The 19,849-nt window shown below is 43.1% G+C and overlaps 1 protein-coding gene across 5 annotated transcripts in view; it reads left to right on the top strand.

The window, feature by feature from the left end:
- Window positions 1–11,296: 11,296 nt before the first annotated feature.
- asap2a (ArfGAP with SH3 domain, ankyrin repeat and PH domain 2a) overlaps window positions 11,297–19,849 on the top strand; it is a 55,523-nt gene continuing 46,970 nt past the window's right edge. For all 5 annotated transcript variants that reach the window (XM_048227725.1, XM_048227723.1, XM_048227721.1 and 2 more), the window contains exon 1: window positions 11,297–11,833. In XM_048227725.1, the coding sequence (XP_048083682.1) occupies window positions 11,708–11,833 (126 nt within the window). In that variant the 5' untranslated portion in view covers window positions 11,297–11,707. The remainder of the gene's footprint in view (window positions 11,834–19,849) is intronic.

Here is a 19,849-nt window from a genome sequence, read left to right as displayed (position 1 = left end):
ACTGCCTGTCAGTCGAGGCGCAAATGATGTAGCCTCAACGACAACAAAGGTAGAGGGGTGGAGTTACGAGTCCAGCCTCTAAGCCAACCCCGCCTTCGCACAATTCAATCACGCTCAGTGATTCATCCCTGAAAGATGAACTTCGATAGGTTTATGATCTTTTAAACTGAATTTCTAACTCTAAAATGAAAGCAAATACAGCTTCAAAATTGTTTAAATGGAATAAACCATTTTTTGTTTTGCTGATTTGCTCACCCACACTCAGCCTTCATTTCAGCCTTGTCAACATGGTGGACTGTAGAGAAGTGGATTATTTAGCCAAACGCTGTATGGGTGCTTGTTTGGGGAGACCACAATGTCTCTCAGTTGACACTTTCATATAAAATCGTATGGAAAGGACAGGCATGCGGAGGAACATCACTTCATTGTGAGTTATTTTGCTATCTGGACGTTGTGTCCAAATTACAGCAAAACGGTGCCATCTGGAGGTTAAATTTGGTTAGGCAACATTTAATCATATAACTCTATAGGCTAAATTAAATAAACATTGATATATACATTGATATATGCATTGATGTATATGATGAAGCCTAGCCATCGTATTTGCCTTTAAAGCTGCTTTGGTCAACTTGTAAAGCTTATTGTAAGATAAGCCCTGCAGCTTTTCCCTGCACTTGATGTGAATCTAGCCATTTCAGTTCTCAGTTCCCAATGACACACTTTATCCCTTCTTTCCATTCTTTTAGGTCAAACCAGCATTGCACATGGCACATGATTATGATGTTTCTCTCACACACAGCCTACACAGTTTGAGGACTAGAGAGGTAGGCCAATACACTGACAGAGTGGCAACAGGTTCATCACAGAGGGTATAAGTCACCAAGACTGGACTGGAATTGCTTTTTTTTAAAAAGCAGTAAAGCAGTAGTTATAGTGCTAGATATTGTTATAGTTAGAGTAAGTTATAGTGCTAGATTATGGTGATACAGTGGGGCAATGAGTTAATAGGAGACCACAACTCTTAGTAGACTTAGTCTTCTACACTAAGAGTGGTCTTAAAGTATTCTACATTGACCAGCTAAATTGAAACCAGTGGCAAGCAAGCATTTGCCTATCAACAGGCTTACAAAACCATAGTTTTTTCTCTCCATCAGGTGGCGCCACATACCTATTCTTGATTGCTTTTCATTTCAGTGCAGCTTTTACTGTTTTGTGGCAAGTGGGTGTGGAAGTCTGCTGTAAAAACGAGGGGCCCTTGTATTATTATGTTGTAGAGAATGAAATGTAACTACATTTTATATTCAAATTAAGTGTAAGAATAAGTGACTTTGAAACAACACAATCGATTTCCATGACACAAAATGCTGATTAAGGCACACAGAAAGAGAGAAATGTCAACATTATAGTTCCACAAATGTGGCAGCACCAATATCAACAAAATGAAGTGCAATTATGTTAGACAGTATTATGTCAACTTACAATATTATAACATTTGCTCATCAGGTAGGATGTTTTATGTAGGAAAAGAGAAATTAAATATAACTGAGTCAAAGAGAATATACCTGGAAACTGTTGAAGCATCCATGTTTGACAGAAGGTAACTCAATGTTTACTGGACATGGAAGCAGTAATTTCCAGTCAGACTTGACTCTTAAAGAAGGCAGTGTTAACAGAAATGAAATGGTGTTTGTGCATACTTCTCCCACACCCTCATTACCATGGAAAAGTAAGTATGAAAATGTTTTTCCTTTTTCATATTCCGTCAACAAGGCAACAATTTAATCCAACACAAGGTGGTACATTTACAAAAAAGCCCCATAAGCTCGCAACCCAATTTTTATCAATGATTACTCCTAGTGGCACTGAAAAGGTTTGCTTATGTGAATACCTAGTTGAGTTTTCTTTCCCTCTAGGATCATTAGGAGGACCAATCCATCTGAGTAATTGAGTAAATACAAACCTCTGTTACTACTGGCAACCACTGAGCACCTGCTTAGCACACAGGCCCATAGATGAGCAGAGAGAGAGGGGCGGGGGGGAGAAAGAAAGAGAGAGTGAGGTAGAGAGAGAGAGAAGTCTTTTCACTGTGTGCTTCGTGACTCAGCAGATCTACAGTGAGACTGTGGTAGTGGTAGTGTGTGTGTGTGTGTGTGTGTGTGTGTGTGTGTGTGTGTGTGTGTGTGTGTGTGTGTGTGTTCAAGGGAGTAACGACTGAATTATTTACTCAGCGGCGTCAGGAGGACCCACAGAGAGGTCTTAGAATAGTGTGCTCAGAATATAGAACGACCACAGTCCGGCTTTCCCACGTTGCACCGATTCCAGTCCAGCCCTGATGAAGATTGAGGAAATGAGAACTGAAATGAGACATTGTTCAGAGCCGATTTATGGCTAGGTCTTGATAACGGCTCATTTTGTTTGTTTACCCAACTGTAATCATAGGGTGGAAGTGTCAGCTAGGATCTTTACAGAGAGAAGTGCTCATTGGTAATAAAGGTCGAGTGTGTCACATAAATGACAGCTCATTAGTTTGGGGATACATGTTTGATCAGGTTTATTTAGATGTCTGTAAAAGTAATGTTAGGTCAGGTCATGAATTGTAATATTCAAATATACATTGAATATTGTTGGCATAACATCTTGCTGAAGGATTTTTCCCTAGTCATAGTTTATTGATGTGTTCAGTTTTTAATGAGTATTAGTTGCTTCAGAGACTTTCATGGTACTTTCTGTCTATGGTGTGCTCTTATATAAACCCCTATTTAAATTTCACTGTGAAATATCTCATGTATAAAAGGCAAGTGAACTTGGATGGAGAGAGAGAATGTTCTTCCCTGCATTCATTACCATCCGCACCGTCATCGACTTGTGATGTAGTTCTAACATTTGGAACAGTGAGAATAAGAACCAATTAAACTGTCTGCATGGAAAGGCGATGCCTTTGCTACTGTAGTGTCTCCATGGCAACTTTTCCTTGCCTCTGATGAGAGAGGGCTGCGATGTGTTCGGCTCTGTGCTTCCTCCACGGCCCCCTCTGGCATATGGTGCAAGAACTCAGTATTAGATCACAGCTCTCACTGGCCTCTCTCGCTCTCTCTGCTCCCTGAGGCAGAGGTCACAAGATGAACATATTTGTGCTTGTTTGTTTGTTATGTTCTTGTTTGTTTGTTGTGCATATGCTTACTTGTTTGGATGGTGCTGCAGTACTTGGTCTTTCTCTGTGTCTATATGCGTGTGTTTGGAAATGACCCTACAACAAATACTTGCCTGTTTATCATTAGCTTGACCCCATGTTTTTGTAAGCTAACAAACAAACATGTGGCCCAACAGGTTTGCTTAGAGCCCGCCGTGACACACATCAGACTTATCATGCCAGATATTCGCTGTAACTTGTAATATTCAAAATAGGATGACAAAACTGTCTGCCACTTCAGATTCCATATTCGGGTAAACATGTTTGGCTGTGTCCAGTCCATTCTCTGTCACTCTCCTTATATAGTAAAGCTTTTTTCTTCTTCTTCAGGCCGGACCTGGGCCCCCGGGAATTCCTTTCTATAGTGATGAGACAGGAAATCTTTTTGTGTAAGGAGTCAAAGCAGAGTTCAGCCACAGCACACTCATTATAAATAGCCCAGGGTGATGGGCGTTGGGGTGTTTGTTTTCAGTCTGTGTCCCTGTGTATGACAACCATACTGTGGATCTCTTATCCTAATGCTAACAAAAAATCTGAAATTATCCCCTCATGTTTACAGTGCAGTTTTTCTACTGTAATTAGGGACAAATGGATTTCCTCAAAAGTCGTGTGAGAGTGAGAGTGGCGACTGTAGAGTGTGTAGAATCTAAAAACAAAATCCGTCGAGTTTGCTGTTTGCACCTACATAATTGCTATATAGCACAGACAGCAGTCTCGGGCTGTACTGGTATTTTTGCCCCTTTATAGTGCCATGCTGTTGGAGTAAAACAGAGCGGAAGGAGATGATTCACTGTAAATTATGGGGATGCTGAGTGTTTAGGGATTACTGTAGTTTTTACAGGATTTGTAGGGAGTGTACAACCACCACCACCACACTGCTGTGTGGTGCAGTGGCTTCAATCAGATGTGTGAAACAAAGAATAATGAAATGCCTGCACCACAGTCAATCTATGCAGTAGAAAACCGAGCACTCCCTATTCTTTGTGAATGGGTGTCTGCAGGAAAATGTATGCCTCGATGCAGCAGAAGACTCTAAACAGCCGCAGCCCGACCTTGCTTGTCAAGACTCCCCCATTATTCTGCCCCGTCTTCAGACAAACAGATTTACCCTCACACAGCTTGAAACGTCTTTTCTTCTTCTACTACTACTTCTTCATGTAGCTTTCAGGGGTCTGAAAAAGAGGAAATATTACTGTGGAATTGTAGAGGACAGAGGAGCAAAGATGTAGGAGTGAGTCATGCACTGAATCAGTTTTTTTCTCTCTCTCTCCCTCCTCTGTCCGTATCCTGGCAGCAAGTAAATGCTCTGTCTAGAATTCTGGCCACCCTCGCTTCAAATGTGTCCGGTCTTGCCACTGAACACCCACAGCCCCGGATTTTTCGGATAACAACCATCCCGTTCAACTTGGCCGCCAGTGCCTGAGAAGACCGTGGGCACACAAAAGACGCCGAGATGCCTCTCAGGGAGGGAAGAGGGTGCACATGGACCAGGGGCAAACCCAAAATTTAAGGAAGCACTTTTGCGAAAGCTTCAGACAGTTACCGGCAGTTTCCCAGCGGAGTCTTTGCTGCTTTTGCTCACCGAGGCAGAAAGCTTTGTGGTTTATCAGGAAGAGGAGGCATTGTGTGTTTCCATTAAAAATCTGATATTCATCAAGGGCGTCTGTGTGCTCCAAACCAATTAAGTATTCTCTGCTGATACAGTAACAAGATTAAAGGAGTGGGCAAGAGAAATGCCCTGGAATCTAATCCAAGGTGACTTTTTGCTATGAGATCAATTAATCAATATTGTGGACATACGTCACATGACCCATTCCAGATCCTTGTCATGTGTGCTTTTTCTTGACTAACATTGTGAAACATATAGTGTGCCTTACTTGTGTGCCTCACTGTATAGTGATATATAACCTAAAGCTACACAGTGAAATGACTGAGAGTGATCATGTAAGTGTTTTTCCCTTTTTAAATTCATTCATCATACTTCACCCAGGCAGAGGCACTGACAGCCCTTCTCATGGGCCAATAAATCAGAGTGTTCCTCTGACAGCTCCCTCTTTCATTAACATCCCAGAATTCCCTAACACCGCTCCCACCACCCCAGCCTACCCTTTTCTCATCTTAATGAAAACCCCAAAAGGGAACACAAGCTCACTCACTGGGGACACACAAGCCGAACAATAAACCAATCAAAGCAAACTAGCAGCTACTCCACACCAAGCAAGTGCTGCAGAATGGGGGCTGCTTGAGGGACACACTTTCATCTCCAGTGACACGCTCCACCCAAGCATGCCTCCATCTCTCTTTTATGCGCCCACATGAAGGGGCCTTTTTTCAGCGCCTCTCACTCAGCCGACCCCCAGACGGTCTCCTCTCGGGGAGTTCACTCCAGCTGTCAGCGAGGAGGTGCCGGGCGAACACGTCGGAAAGAGAGGCGCCCATTCAGCCCCGGCTTCCTCGGCAGGTCGAGCTGGTAACCCGGGGTTACGCTAAATCAAGAGGAGCCCCTTTTCTCTGACACCAGTCCATTTCCTGTCACGCCGGACGGCTCTCCCAGGAAACACAAATATGCCTCTCGCCCCACAGTGAACTGTATGTGTATTCAAGGAAACGTGGTTGTGTTGCTTTGGTTGGCTTTTCTATAGTGCTCTCTTGCGGCCTCCAGCTTATTGAATGTGTTGTTCACAGTGGGTGTAATGTTCCCTCCCACCAGTTTGGGCCAATTAAGATGACACAGGTGGGGTTGGGAAACATTGAATAGTAGGTAGAGAAGAGAGAAAGAGAGAGAGATTGCTGCACTCCTGCCTCATCCCCCCACTGTCATAAAGCTAATGGACCTCTGCTCATGAATACAGAATCATTTTGTCCGCTCCAGGGCAAGCCTGACCTTTGTTAAGCATGCTGTCTATTTTTTGATAGTTCTTAGTTTCCTTTCACCACAGGCTTGTGTGTTTGTGTTCAATGTCATTTTCAAATTTAATTTGAAATACTGTCAAGATGAGCTCAATGGTTGTCCAGTCCAGGAGAATATAACAGCACATTCAGTACATATTCAGGGAGGAAACAACAACTGTAAAAGCCAGTGTTTCTTTAGAAACATAAAAACACACCAAACAATAATTACATAAAATAGCTTCCATACACCAATAGCATAGTACATTCCATGAACAGATAGCACATTAACACAGAGTTGCTATAATCACACCATCAGTGGTATGCTGGGGAGGAAGCACAAAAAAGAAGGATGTGGGGCGACTTGACAGGCTGGTAGGGAAAGCTGGCTCTGTAGTGGGAGCTGAACTGGAGTGCATCACTTCAATATCTGACAAAAGGACCCTGAACAAACTGATCAACATCTTGGACAATGAGTGTCATCCACTCCACAACATTATTGTTAAGCAGAAGAGCCTGATCAGCTGGAGACTTCGCTCACTGCCTTGCACAACAGACAGACTAAGGAAGTCAATCGTCCCCAGGGCCATTGAACTGTTCAATGCTTCACTTAAGGGAAGAGGAGAAATAGACTTCTCCGCATAGTCTGTCTGCCTCTTCACCACCTCCATGTCTTGAACTGTCTGTCCACTAGCCACTTTTTACCACTGTCTTCTGCCTCAATGTTTGCGTGCTATATTAGCACATATGCATAACCCCTCCCTCCATGCCACAGCCAAACTGTGACCACACTTATACCTTCCTTAATATAGTTATATATATATATATATATATAGATATATAGACTTATTCTTGCACTGTTGCACTTACTCATTTGCACCATCACCATGACACTCATTCACACAGAGCACCTTACCTTACCTTATGCACAGAGAATCACAGGCTCAGTCCCTGCCTCAGTCATTGCAGTCTAATTCTAACTCAGTCATTAGTATAATTTGTATTTTAGTATATTCAGTATTTAGTATATATTTATCTTCTACTGATCTTCTAGTGACCTTGAATTTCCCCTGGGGATCAATAAAGTATCTATCTATCTATCTATCTATCTATCTATCTATCTATCTATCTTTAAAAGAGCATAACCGCCGCCACAGATTATTCCAGCCAACAGATCACCAGCCAACATTATCCTCATCACTAAAGCTGGCATATGTGATATGTGCATATGTATGCTCACATATGTCCCCAGAGTATTTTTTATTTTCAGAGAATGAGTAACTTGTCTAGGAATTCCAAGAAAGAGGAATGTCTGAGGCAGTGGCACCACTAAAGATGATGTCAGATCATTTGCAAAATACATCAAGCTGGCAACTTATACTTAAATAACTTAGGGGCAGAGGTAAAAACATTCTGTCAAGGCGAGTGTTGTATACACCATTCCAGAATGCCAGTACAGTCCAAGCATATTCTTATTTGCCTTGGCAAATTTGTTAAGCAAATCAGCTTGTTTTCTAGTTCACATTTCCCTAACTGAAAAAGTTGGTAATTTCAATCACAAATAATAATCTAAATTGTGTGAGACATGTTGTTTTGTAATCCAAAAATATATGCACTTAATGACAGGATCAAAACATTAATATGCATAATAGAAGTCTTCCTCACTAACATGCTCTGACTGACATTCACCTGTAAGCCTCCAAATGCTATATGTTCAAGATCCCAATGTGTGATGGGACTTTCAAAAGAGTACAAATTCTTTTGAGGTGGTTGAGTTCTTTGGTGGTGGTGGTGGTGGTTGAAAACCAGAGGGATTATGGACTGCATCAAGGATATGTTTTGTAATTACACGAAACAAACACCCTAAGGTATGAACAAAATAAAGCCATCCCATAATATCTTGATCTGGCGTAAGACTTGTAAGCTGTGGTGGATAAGGGGCCTTTTCAGCTGGGGTACAAGAACAGACATGCATCGCTACAACCAGTGTTTACTTCCCAGCTGACACATAAGATAGGAGCTGAGCCAGGATGACTCAGGGTGTCATAGAGACAGGTACAGATGTGAACGGCTGGCTTGCCACCCAAACAAAGTGAATAGAGCCCTTTTCCATGTGAAGGTTGTTAAAAAAAAGCAACTTACACCAAAACTAAATTGTGCTTAGCCATTCTTTTTCCAAGGTAGGTGCACCACACAGAGGTTATTTGTAGACCTATGAAAATAGAGAAAGAGATTTTGGTTTTAAAATGGCTTTCCTAAGCATCTCTCCAAAATAGCTGCTGTGACCTTGCCACTCTGGAATCCTTTCCCTGATGTGAGAAAGCAAGTCCACCATGGAAGGAAGTCTATGTATGTAGAAAAATACATAAATGGGCCCTGAATGTTATATGTTTGTATAAATACTGCTAGATATAGGTTCCCAGTGTCCATTATGCTCTTGAATAGTTTTTCCTGTCCCATTGTCCTCTTGACAAGGTTTTGGCATGATATTTTTTCACGATTCCATGAATGGAAAACATAACTCATTGAGACTTAAAGAGGGACAGAGAGCACCCACACCCATTCTCCTTATTCCTAGCTTTGTGATGTCAACTGGGCCAATATCAGAAAATCAGAAAATGGAAAAATAAAATTTTGTAAGCTTTGGATAAATTGCTTTTTGGCGGTCATCTTGGACAGCTGTTTGAAATCTAACTGGGAAAACAATTGTGTTCTGTTCTCCTCCGACGGGATTGCGTTAAGGGAATCCTAATATAGTGTGATGTCATTCGCAAACCCGTTGCCCACTGCGCTCCCCGTAGCTATGGCATTCACACTTGCCAGCTTGCTTTGACTTTCCATTCAGCTATAATATTTCACGCAGGTTTTGACAGTTCATTTGAATTGCGGCAAAAAGAAAAAAAGAGAGACACACAGACAAAATGCAGAGGGAGAGAGAAGGCCTCTTGTGCTGTTTGATATTCCGGAGCGACGCTGGTCTAATTCAGTTTTGGCTCCGTGCTGAGGCAGGCTGCAGGGTAATAAACAAGCCTCCTCAGGGTTTATTAAACAGATTGAAAGCATCAAGTGAGGCGGCAGTTTCACAAGCCTACACTGTTTGAACAACGAGGGACAAGGAATAAAATAGCTCAAGTACGCAGACCTTTAGCTCTATAAGGTATGGGGAACTGGGAAAGAAAAATTGATACTGCTTGGCACAACACACGCAATCACGTAATAATATCCGGTCCATAACTCAGAGAGATGATTGCATGCGCACACATGTAATGTATGGCGTCCAGTGGTTACGGCGCTTGATTTGAAGGGGAATGCCACCAGCTACAGTCAGGGCAGCTTTAAAGTTCAGCTGTGCATTGTAGCACATGGGAATGAAAAATGTTGGTGATTGTAGGGATGTGTTGGGTGGGACAGCGAGAGAGAGAGAGAGAAAGAGCGAAGGCAGGATGTGAGGGAGATAGATGAAGAGAGATGGACAGAGGGTATTGAACCTTTAAGAAGGGGAGAGCAAAGGAGAGAGTGTGAGAGTACAGAGGGATGAAAGTAAGCCAACAGGAGAGCCCAGCGTTGTGATTTAAAGCCTGGCTGGGGTTTCAGGCTGGTGTTGCGACTCTATTTATAAAGACGTCCGTCCTACCGAGGCTGAATGAACTAGGAAACGTCAGCAGATTTTTCTTCACAAAGCACAGGAACAACACAGACACTCCATGCCCACATAGAGTCACTCCTTCAAACCTCAATAAAGAAAAAAAACCTTCCAAAGGCTTAAATTAAAACAAACAGGATCCATAATGCCAGCGTTCCTATTCATTTTTTTGACAGCGGTACAGTATATCAGCCATGATCTGGCAGCTATGATAAATGCAGTCTCTAGGAGTCACAGTAGGCAGCTCTCTCTGTGGTGATAATGGTGTTACGACTAGATGTAAGTGATATAGCTTCAGCTCTTTTTGTTGAGACTGCAGAGGCACAGACCACTGATTTTGCCTAATTATCATCTTAATTAGTCTTTTGTTCTTGAAGCAAGAGGGTGTAGAGCTTGCATCAAGGGTAGGCCTTTTATGAGGACTCCCTTTGTCTGTATGCTACAGTTTTCACAGGGTATTACAAAGGGTTCCTCTGGTTCTCCGTTGCTAACTAAATGAGAATGGACACAGTTCTCTCCTGACAAAAAGGCATTTTCAGTTGGACACACCTGCTACAATGAGATGGAGAGATGACAAAGAGAAGGAGATATGACCCAGTCACCTTTTTGTCACTGCAGAGTTTGCACAAATTGTCAAACTGTCAAACAAATTGTCCTACTTTCTACTTGCAAAAGTTTGCCGGGCGTGTGCATTTAACGCACATATACAAGTATTTTTGGCGATGAATGGGAAGAAAGTTACAGACAGATTGATAGCCTTTGCTACCAGAGGCATGTAATGACAGATAACTGGAGTGAGTTAGCAGGATGACACCCATTGCTGAGGCCTCTACAGCTTTGGATGCCACAGATGACTGGTGTCCCTCACTGCACTCCCAGAGACAGCTGCTGTTATAGGCATTGTAAAATACGCTGAGTATTAATTAGCTCAATTGTGGTAAATAAATAAGTATGAAAGATTACTAGCAGAAATAAGAGTAAAATCCACTTGTATGACTATCACTGATCTTCAAAGTAGCCATTTTTCATCCTTAATTTTCTGAACTTCATCATATGTAACAAACATCCAGTGAGGAGAGAGAATGGGTGAGGGTGGCTGTTTTATAGCCTATTGTCTCATAAATGTTTGCAAGTCGATCAACCTACAACAATGTAGGCAATGCGTATTTTGGGCATTTTGGGCATATCTCAAAACACCGATGAATGTTTAACCAACACCATTCTACAAACAGAACTGCTTAAACATTCTCCTCTTCCACACATTTCATTCATTATATGTTTAATACTCTTTAATATTACCTTTCTCAAATAAATGTCCTTAACTCCATTTTCATACAGTGGAAAAATATGATGCCCTGAATCCCAGGCGCAATGGTACAGTCAACCGTGATCCACCTTAAGAAGCCGGTGTGGCTGGCACAGTAATCTCACTAAAGACCACGCCTTGCGTTAACTCCGATTGGACCTAGACTAGTTTCAGTCGCACCCCATTGGTCGGTGCAATTCCATTGAATCGCGTCCACCTTTTTTTGTCACTTTCTGCGCTTTCAATTGAATTGCCCTGTTGTCTGTGGGAGAACCGCACTGCCTGCCTGCTGCTTGCTTTCCCGGGTTGGTGGCTTGACCTAAAGACCGCTGTGTTGCGCGAGCAAGACTACGGAGGAAATCCGTGCATCGCAACAACTTGAATCAATTCGATTGTCCATTTAGTTGAAAGGAATATCTGCAACTGCAGAAGGACTATCCCAGAAGCGAAGCTACAAATAGCCCAACACACAACACTCGGCTTCAGTATCTTTCGTGGTTGACGTTTTGAGTAACAGGAAAGGGACTGTTGGAGACGGAATTCAGCTATGATTTCCAATACGACGTTCTATCAAAGCTGTCTTTTATGAACTTTTTTTTTTGCTTTTGGAGTAAGCAAGTTTTAAAGGGGCCTTCTTCTGGAATAACATTATAATTGTACCTAAACTAAAGGGAATAAAATGCCGGACCAGATCACAGTGTCAGAGTTCATAGCTGAAACGAATGAGGACTATAAAGCGCCCACAGCTTCAAACTTCACGACGCGAATGTCTCATTGTAGAAATACTGTGACTGCATTGGAGGAGGTGAGTCGTCTCTCCCTGACTAGAACTCAAGTCAAGTTTTCCCTCTCCATCTCAATTGGCTACATTTATGATTGATCATCGCTCTCCGGTTTTTTTAGGCTATATTGGGCAAGTAGGCTAGTAGTTGCACACTGTTTCTTGTTGATGGGGTTAATTTCGTATTATGAGCACAAAAACATCTGCTAACCTAAGCCAACCAGACACTCTTTGTTGATGGGTGCCTCTCCCACACACACAATGTAGTTGTGCCCTCCACAGAAAATACAAGACTCTCGTCTGTAGCCGATAGGCATTGAGACGTTACCATAGCCTGCACATCCTCTCAGCTGCTAGTAAGACTATTAGGCTTAATACTTTCATGTACAAAAGCGAACCATCACATTTAAGTTTGATTTGTTTTGTTTTGTTAATCGTAGCACCTGTCAACGTTTCAAGTGTGTAGTAGCTTTTTATCCTACCTGACTGGCTACTCTTGCTGGCATCATGATTTTGTCTTAAATGCAAATATATCAAATGCAAATCATCGGCACAATATAGGCTACTGTCACTTCATTGGCATTGTGTATTTTCTATAACCCATTTGTGGTGGAAATCACTCAGAGGTCCATAGTGAATTGATATGGTATGGTAACCTAATAAACTTCTCTAAAAAACACTCTTGAGGCTGTAGAAAGATCTCAGTTAGACAGCAAAGTAGAGTTATATGTAAGATATCAGATGTCACTGACTTCAGTAACAGTGAAGCAACTGGCTACTTTTTACCATTCTTTGCTTCAGCCCCATCCCATTGTTTTTAGATAATCTGCTTCTCTCTCTCAGATGAGCACACATCAATATGCTACTTTTGACAGAAATCATGTTTGACACATGTAGTCTAAACCTGTTTTAGATTATATTTGTAATCCATTCAAAATAATTTCTTCATAGTTGTTACAGTTACCATGCATGTCCTAAATCCTCCAATGAACGGACTTGATATGTTTTGGGAAATCCCATTGAGTGTTGAAGAGAATGTGGAACAAGTCAGTCCATTTTTACATCTAATTGTGACCATCTCCTCCTGAGCATTAAAAAGACACAAGGCGAATTGTTATCAGGACAACCTGCATGTGTTGCTCCAATTAGATGCTGTGACTTTGAAAGGAATGTGAACACTTCCACATATTGTGTGGAGGCAGCTGCCTTAAGTTAGAAGTCCTAAGTCCACCTGAAAGGCACCCTCAGATCCGAGGCCTGGCCGTAGCTTTGTTTAACTGTTATTGTGAGTTTCACTGAGTCGGTGGCTCAGTTGTCAGTGCCAGTTGAACTACTTGTTTGCCTTGGGAATGCAGTGACCCATTGCTCTTGTTTACTACTTTGGAAAAGGTCATTTGGGAGCTGATGGTCTTGTTAGGACTACAGACCCTTAAAAGTGTTTTGTGTAAATAGAACAGGCTGTATCGTCTATTGTACAGCTATTTGTACACAAGCTCGACACATTCGGGGACTTTGTTTACGTAAGTGGTGGCTATTAAACCAAATCACTAGACACCTAAAAGAACTCAAACATCAGCTTCTGTTTATGAAATGTTTTACTGTTGCTTGCCTGTATCTCCATTGTATACAAGTGCCATTTCTGTTCACTCAGTAAAGCCTCTTTGAGGTCATCCTCTGCAGCACTGTCAGTGCTGCTATCTAAAATAATGGTAATCCAAGGTCTCCAAGGAGTTGAGTCAGCAGACGCCTATGTTAGTGCACTGCTCTTGTTGTGATGCTCCTAAGCTGATGATACAAGACCTGTCAGACGTGTACTGCTCTATGCACCATGGCTTGGAACAGTATTGATACTGTTTCTCTTCAGCTCCCGAGAGTGTTGGCGGGTGTCATTTGGCGGTGAATTAAAGGGGAAGGGGGATCAGAATCAATCAGTCCCTGCATATTGAGGGGATTTATAGTGGCTCTTCTCGAGTTGGAGAAAACCCAGGGAATCACTCCTTCTCTTTCCCCCTCTCACGGCAAAATTCATGGCTCTTTGCACTAATAGCGCTTGTTCAATTAGGCTTTTACAAACTGAAATGGCAGGTGCTCAGGATGCTTTCTCCTGCATCACGAGACCTGTCACAGAAGATGTACTTTCAAGTCAGGAAAACCGAATTTGAAGTCTGAATTGTACTACTAACTCAAAGAAAGGGATGAAAGGTCTTTTTCAGCAACCACTGAAGTAACGGCTGCATTATGACTGCAATGATAGTGCACATCTTGTATACATGTGTCTTAAATGCATGTTAGAGCAAAATTGGTGTGATTACCTGTTATCTGAATTGCAACACAGTTCCGTTTTTTTAGCCGTTGGGCAGATCAGATACATAAGAGCATCTTATGCACAGTTGCCTGTTTTTTTTTTTTTTTTTTTTTCATTGTTGTGTTTTTTTTATTCTGTCTGGTCTAAAGTAGAGTCTACAGACAATCCCAGATTCCCTCTGTTTCCTCTGGCTGTCCCTGAGAGAGTGAAAGGCCAACCTCTTGAGGCCCTGCTTCCTTTCTCTAGCTCACTTTTCTCTCAGACCTGATATTTTTAGGCTCTTCAACGTATAAATATAGTTCCTTTTCAGTGCCGTGTATGAAACATTCAAATTGGGCACACATTAGTCTTTTCTATGCAGTATTTAGTATTTAGCTTCTGTGCCAGCTTGTTGGCATTTGAGCCATGCACTGGTAATGCATGCCGCCCGAGTGCATGATTTTGCATGGAGATTATTGGCAGATATCCAGGGAATCCCTGTGACATTCCTGACGTCTAAGGCAACTGTTGGCACCAGCCATGCATACTGTTTGCAGGACTCTGCTCTCTAGGCACAGTTTACACGCACTCAACAGGTTCTCCAGCTTAAGCCACTTTTTGCACAGTGCTTGAACGGTCTCCATGTTGACCAGAGATGTGTCGAGACAATGCTTATTGTATATTGCCTTAAAACCATAGTCTTAAAGCAGACTCCAGAGATGGCAGTAAATCGGTGACTCAAGCTGTTCTTGCGCCCTTCTGATATCTCTTAATGCCCAGCTAAACCATCATCAAAACAGAGCCGCCTCATAATGAATGAAATCAACCAAAGTGACTGAGAGGCAGGGCCGGGGAGGCGTCATGATTCTGTGGAATGCTGCTGCCGGCGTTGATTGGAGAGTTCACTGGAAGGGTTGACCCAGGAAGGACCCAGGCACAGCTGTGCCCAGGAACAGGTGGCAGCAGGGAGGGAAGTTTTCAACGAGCATTCCCAAAATGGAGATTAGGAGTCCAGAGGCAATCCCCAAGGTAATGACATTAGGGCCACCTCCGACAAGATAGATGCCCAGACTAACTGCCCCCACCTAGGACTGTGATTGTCTTTTCTTCACATAAGAGGCTTTCTGTACTTACCAATTTACATCACAGGGACTACAACTAACTACTTTAGTCTGTTTGATTATACTTGAAGAAAAGTAGACAGGTCCATGTTTACAGAAAGTGCTAGCATATGCTTAAAGTATCTAGCCCCACTAGCATTGCTCCTGTCGTATTGTGCTTAGGAAACCTTTATTTACACCATGTTCAGACATCCCAAAAAACGAAGGGTGCTCCTCTGAAGGAACGGGGGGTGGGAAAGGGAGGGGTAAGGTCATGGTCCTGTCTCAGTGGATTTGGGGCCCGCATTCCTGCCCCTTTCCATGCCTGTCGTGGTCCCTGTGCTGGGGCTACCGGACCCCCCCCTGACGACTCGAGGTAGCCCATGAGAATGGTCCGCGTGAGGAAATCCCATTAATTGGGCGAAGCGGGGGGCATTGATCGGAGAGGGGTCAGGAGGCCACTGGCCTTTGTTCAGCAAGTGTTAATGGGAGCAAGGAGGCCCTCCATCAGGGGGTCGGTCACAGATTGCCAGGGACAACTCCTTCTGCGAGGCCATTGTTGGCTGTCAAGACTTGGCTCTTCATTAATGAACTCCCTCATTGATTTGTTGTTGTTCCCAAAGAGGGAGAGACGAAAGTTCCCAGCTTACCTTTGGCCTCCTCATTGTGGTGGACTCTTAATTGAAATTAAGTAGTTTGGCATGGTCAAAATATTTATATTCCCACATGCCAAACGTTCACAGCTTAAAACCTTCATTCAGAAATACTAGGCAGGCAGTTAAAACGTGCATGGATATTTCTTCAAAACATGTATATCTGGTCTTTTAACCAACCTGCCTGAATTGCAAACCTTTTGGCCTTTGTGCCATACAGTGAAGATGCATTGTGGTAAATCTTTATCAACTGTGACCTTAGTTTCGGCAGGCAGGCTATTTTTAAATAACACCTGAATATTTAATGCAGTTGAAAGCCCATATTACCGGGCCTGTCACGTTGCAGGACTTCAGTTGGATCAGATCCTGAAAAGTAATCAGAGTGCTGAAGGACTTCAAAGAAGTCGGCAACTGAGGCTCCCATGCTTTTTAAAAACATGAAGTCCACATTTTCTGTAGACTCTTCATTTCTCTCTGATCTTTTCCAGCTGAGGCTAGCGGGACCCTAGATCTGGCAGCCAACTCATATCTCTCATACATTCCAGATCATTCCGCTTCCATCAAAGTGCAGGTTCGGTTGTTGCACGGGCCGCTCTGAGAGGCTTTTTGGACATATTGTGTCTGACGTCTCAACAAGGTTTTCATTAACTCACGCATGGGATTGTTTTCATCAGTCTCCTGCTGTTTACAAGCCTCATGCAGGAGTAGTTTAGGAAGAAGTCTGTAAAAAGCTAAGGGTCTAGCAGCAAGTGGACTGGCCTACCCTCTAGGCATTCCCCTGAGAGGCTGAAAAAAGGTTTTCTTGACATGCAATTCCATGCTGGTCTCATCTCCAGTTGCAGTCCTTACAGAGGAACCAGCTTGTAGGCCATCTAGTATGTGTCACTCAGCTTGCCCTCATTTGGCTGGCCTGTCTGGTTAAACAGGTTATGTTTGTCCTCCGCAAAGACCGATGGAGAATCTCACCGGTTCTGTCACTCTGTTTTTCACTCTTTTTTTGTTGTGTTATTATAGCTCTCTTTCTCTATCACAGTCTTTCTGATATGTTGATCATCATTCCAAGGCAGCATCACCAATTTCCTGGTCAACGTCATTCCACCCGTTTTGTAGTATGTCCCAGAATACTTCCCCATGTCAGTTTAGAGCATGTTTTAGATTACCTTATCACTGACAGGCGTTTCACAGTGAACCAGAAGTTGGTCAGTAGGTTTTTTTCCCTTGAAAAGTATTTGGGTTGCTGTGGCCCAGGGGTCATCTCCATGGAGAAGATGCCGGACAGGGGAGCGGAGACTGGGCGTCGGGGCTCTTGAATATGGGTCACCACGGGGGAGGGTGGGGGGACCTGCTCTCAGATGGCCCTCAATGAAGACAGCCCCCACCAGGACATAAAAACCAGGGTGTCTCTTTGAAGTGGCCACTGGCCTGGCAAAAGGCCTTCCTGTCGGGGATGAAATGGGAGTCTCCAGCAAGCCTGGGAGGAAGAGGAGAAGGTGGGGGTGGTGATGTTTTGACGCATGCTAGCGAAACGGGGGTACACAGGAAGGGACACCGGGAGAAGGCCGTCTGGCATTCGGATTCAAACGAGAGTTTGTTTTCTCAAGTGGGTTAATTACTTCAATTAAAGACGCGGCAAAGTGTGATTACTGCCACTGACAGGTGGTGACTGCCTCAGCAGTCCCACAGAGGAGCTGCAACCCAGAGGTGTGTGTGTGTGTGTGTGTGTGTGTGTGTGTGTGTGTGTACTCACGCTCAGATGAGCATGCAGCACCATCTCTATCCTAATGCAGTCTGCACAATGCAGTCTTTGTTATTGACTGTTGAGAACCAGGGAATCACACACTCACACACATTGTCCATTTAAAGTGATGTGAGATCAGTTTCCTCACAAACATGTAAAGTGTGTGTGTGTGTGTGTGTGTGTGTGTGTGTTCTCTTATAGAGTTTCAGAAACACACACACACACACACACACACACACCAACCAACCACACTTTCCAAGGGGGGTGTTTGTTTGTTGCATTCACACGTCAGTGACTGGTCTAGCCAAACATATGATCCTTTGGGAGGTCAATGTTGCTGCTAGTTCTTTCACATCATTCTGGCATGGAACACACATAAACATGCTATGGGCATATGTGAAAATGATTCATTGTGAAATTACACTTGAAAACACTTGTGAACCCAACTGAATTCCATATATAGCTGTACTATTTGGGGAAATGTGGCACATGTAGTGCAGCTCACTTCTGCTACTCTGAAATGAGTTATTGTTTTACTGTGCTGTGTGTATTTGTATTTCTGGCAATGGTGTGTGTGTGTGTGTGTGTGTGTGTCAGATGTTTTCAATGAGTTGCAGCCTTTTCCTCTTCTGTTGTTCTGTTGTCAGTTGAGCTAAGAACTGCTTTGAGCCACGTGCCCATCCTCCTCAACCCCTCCCCCACCCACTCCACCACTTTCACTAGGGAATCCTGGGATTGCTTCCTCAACCACTCTACCTGTAGGAGATGATCTCAGAAGATGTTATTATTGAGTCTCTCTGCATGCTCTTAGTTAACCTCAGTCTCCCTTTCTCTCCCACATGTTGATGCCAGTGTTATACAGGCCTGAGGGGTAAGTGGGGGTAGAATGGCCGAGACGCTGCTGCTCTTCATTCAAATGGCACACACTAGATACTATCAGGTCCATTAGAGAAGACTAGTGCCTTAGCAATAGCAGTCACATTAATGGGACTGCTGTCCTCAGCCACATATTTTAGAATGTGTAGTACACACACACACACACACACACACACACACGCAGTTGCACAATTGATAATTGATGCACAACATTCACAAATGTAAACTCATGTAACTTTTGTATACTTTATTGCATTTAGAGAATCATCCACTTCAAACTAAGACTATATCCTCACATACATTCACAAAACACCTACAAAATCCAAACCAAAGCTCTCTTTGAAAACTGACCAGTTGAACATGCGTAATTTATCTACGGGATAAAATGACTAACGTTACAGCTGTGATTCATGATGGAATTCATTACCAGCAAATGGTTATATTGGTGCTTTTTCTTTTTTTTTTTTGCGCTGGGGTCAGTCACGGGGATGATGGCTCTAGCTGATGACCCTTTAGCATGACAGGCAAAGTCAGTGGGATTCCAGCCACAGTTTGCACCCCATCCCCCACCCCCATCTGTAATTCCACTTGGCTTGATGGGCCGTTATTCAGTAAAAGCTAATCGAGTTTTCAGAACAACGTTGAATAACCTGGTTAGGCTGCCCTAATATAGCAGCAGACTTAAACGACGCTTAATCACAACTGCATTTGTTGCTGGGACCGTCTCATGGCAACAGAGGAATGACTCGTAGGAGCATAGAAAGAATGAAAAAATGGGTGAAAAAATGACAACAAACTAAACTTTCATGTAGAATTTCACAAGGGGTGAAGTCTTAGACAAACCCCTTACAGCTGTGGCGCAGATGCCAAAATGGTTCTGCTTTCTGCTGTTGGGGCACATTCCTTTGGGGATATATATATTCTATATGGCTAAAGGAAACCATTATCCCAATTCCTCATCAGAGCAATTGGGAAACTGGCATGGAGTCTTCTAGAATATACTGGTGCTACATTGTGAAGAGTACCATCGGAAGGGACTGTTGGTTTTAATGCAAGCACATATTGGATTCATATTGTTGTTTGTTTTCAATGTTCACATTGTTTTGAGCTTAGGTCTGTGTTACTGACGTATTGTGTGCACGGTTTTGTTTCTTTTTCCATATGGATATAAGCCTGCGACAGCTCAGTGGCATGACTGGTGTTTTTAAGAGACAGTTAGTTAAATGGTTTCAGTTTGCCTTCTGGCTGGGACCAGACAGACACACACACACACACACACACACACACACACACGCATACACACACTACTAAGCTAAGCAAGCATTTACAGTTTGTCACAGGGGTTGTGTGAACAGTGTAGACCAACCCCCTTTCTCTCTCCCTCTCTCC

This window comes from Alosa alosa, chromosome 19 (assembly GCF_017589495.1).
Source record: "Alosa alosa isolate M-15738 ecotype Scorff River chromosome 19, AALO_Geno_1.1, whole genome shotgun sequence".
Classification (NCBI taxonomy): Eukaryota; Metazoa; Chordata; class Actinopteri; order Clupeiformes; family Clupeidae; genus Alosa; species Alosa alosa.
This window is presented reverse-complemented; position numbering and strand designations above follow the sequence as displayed.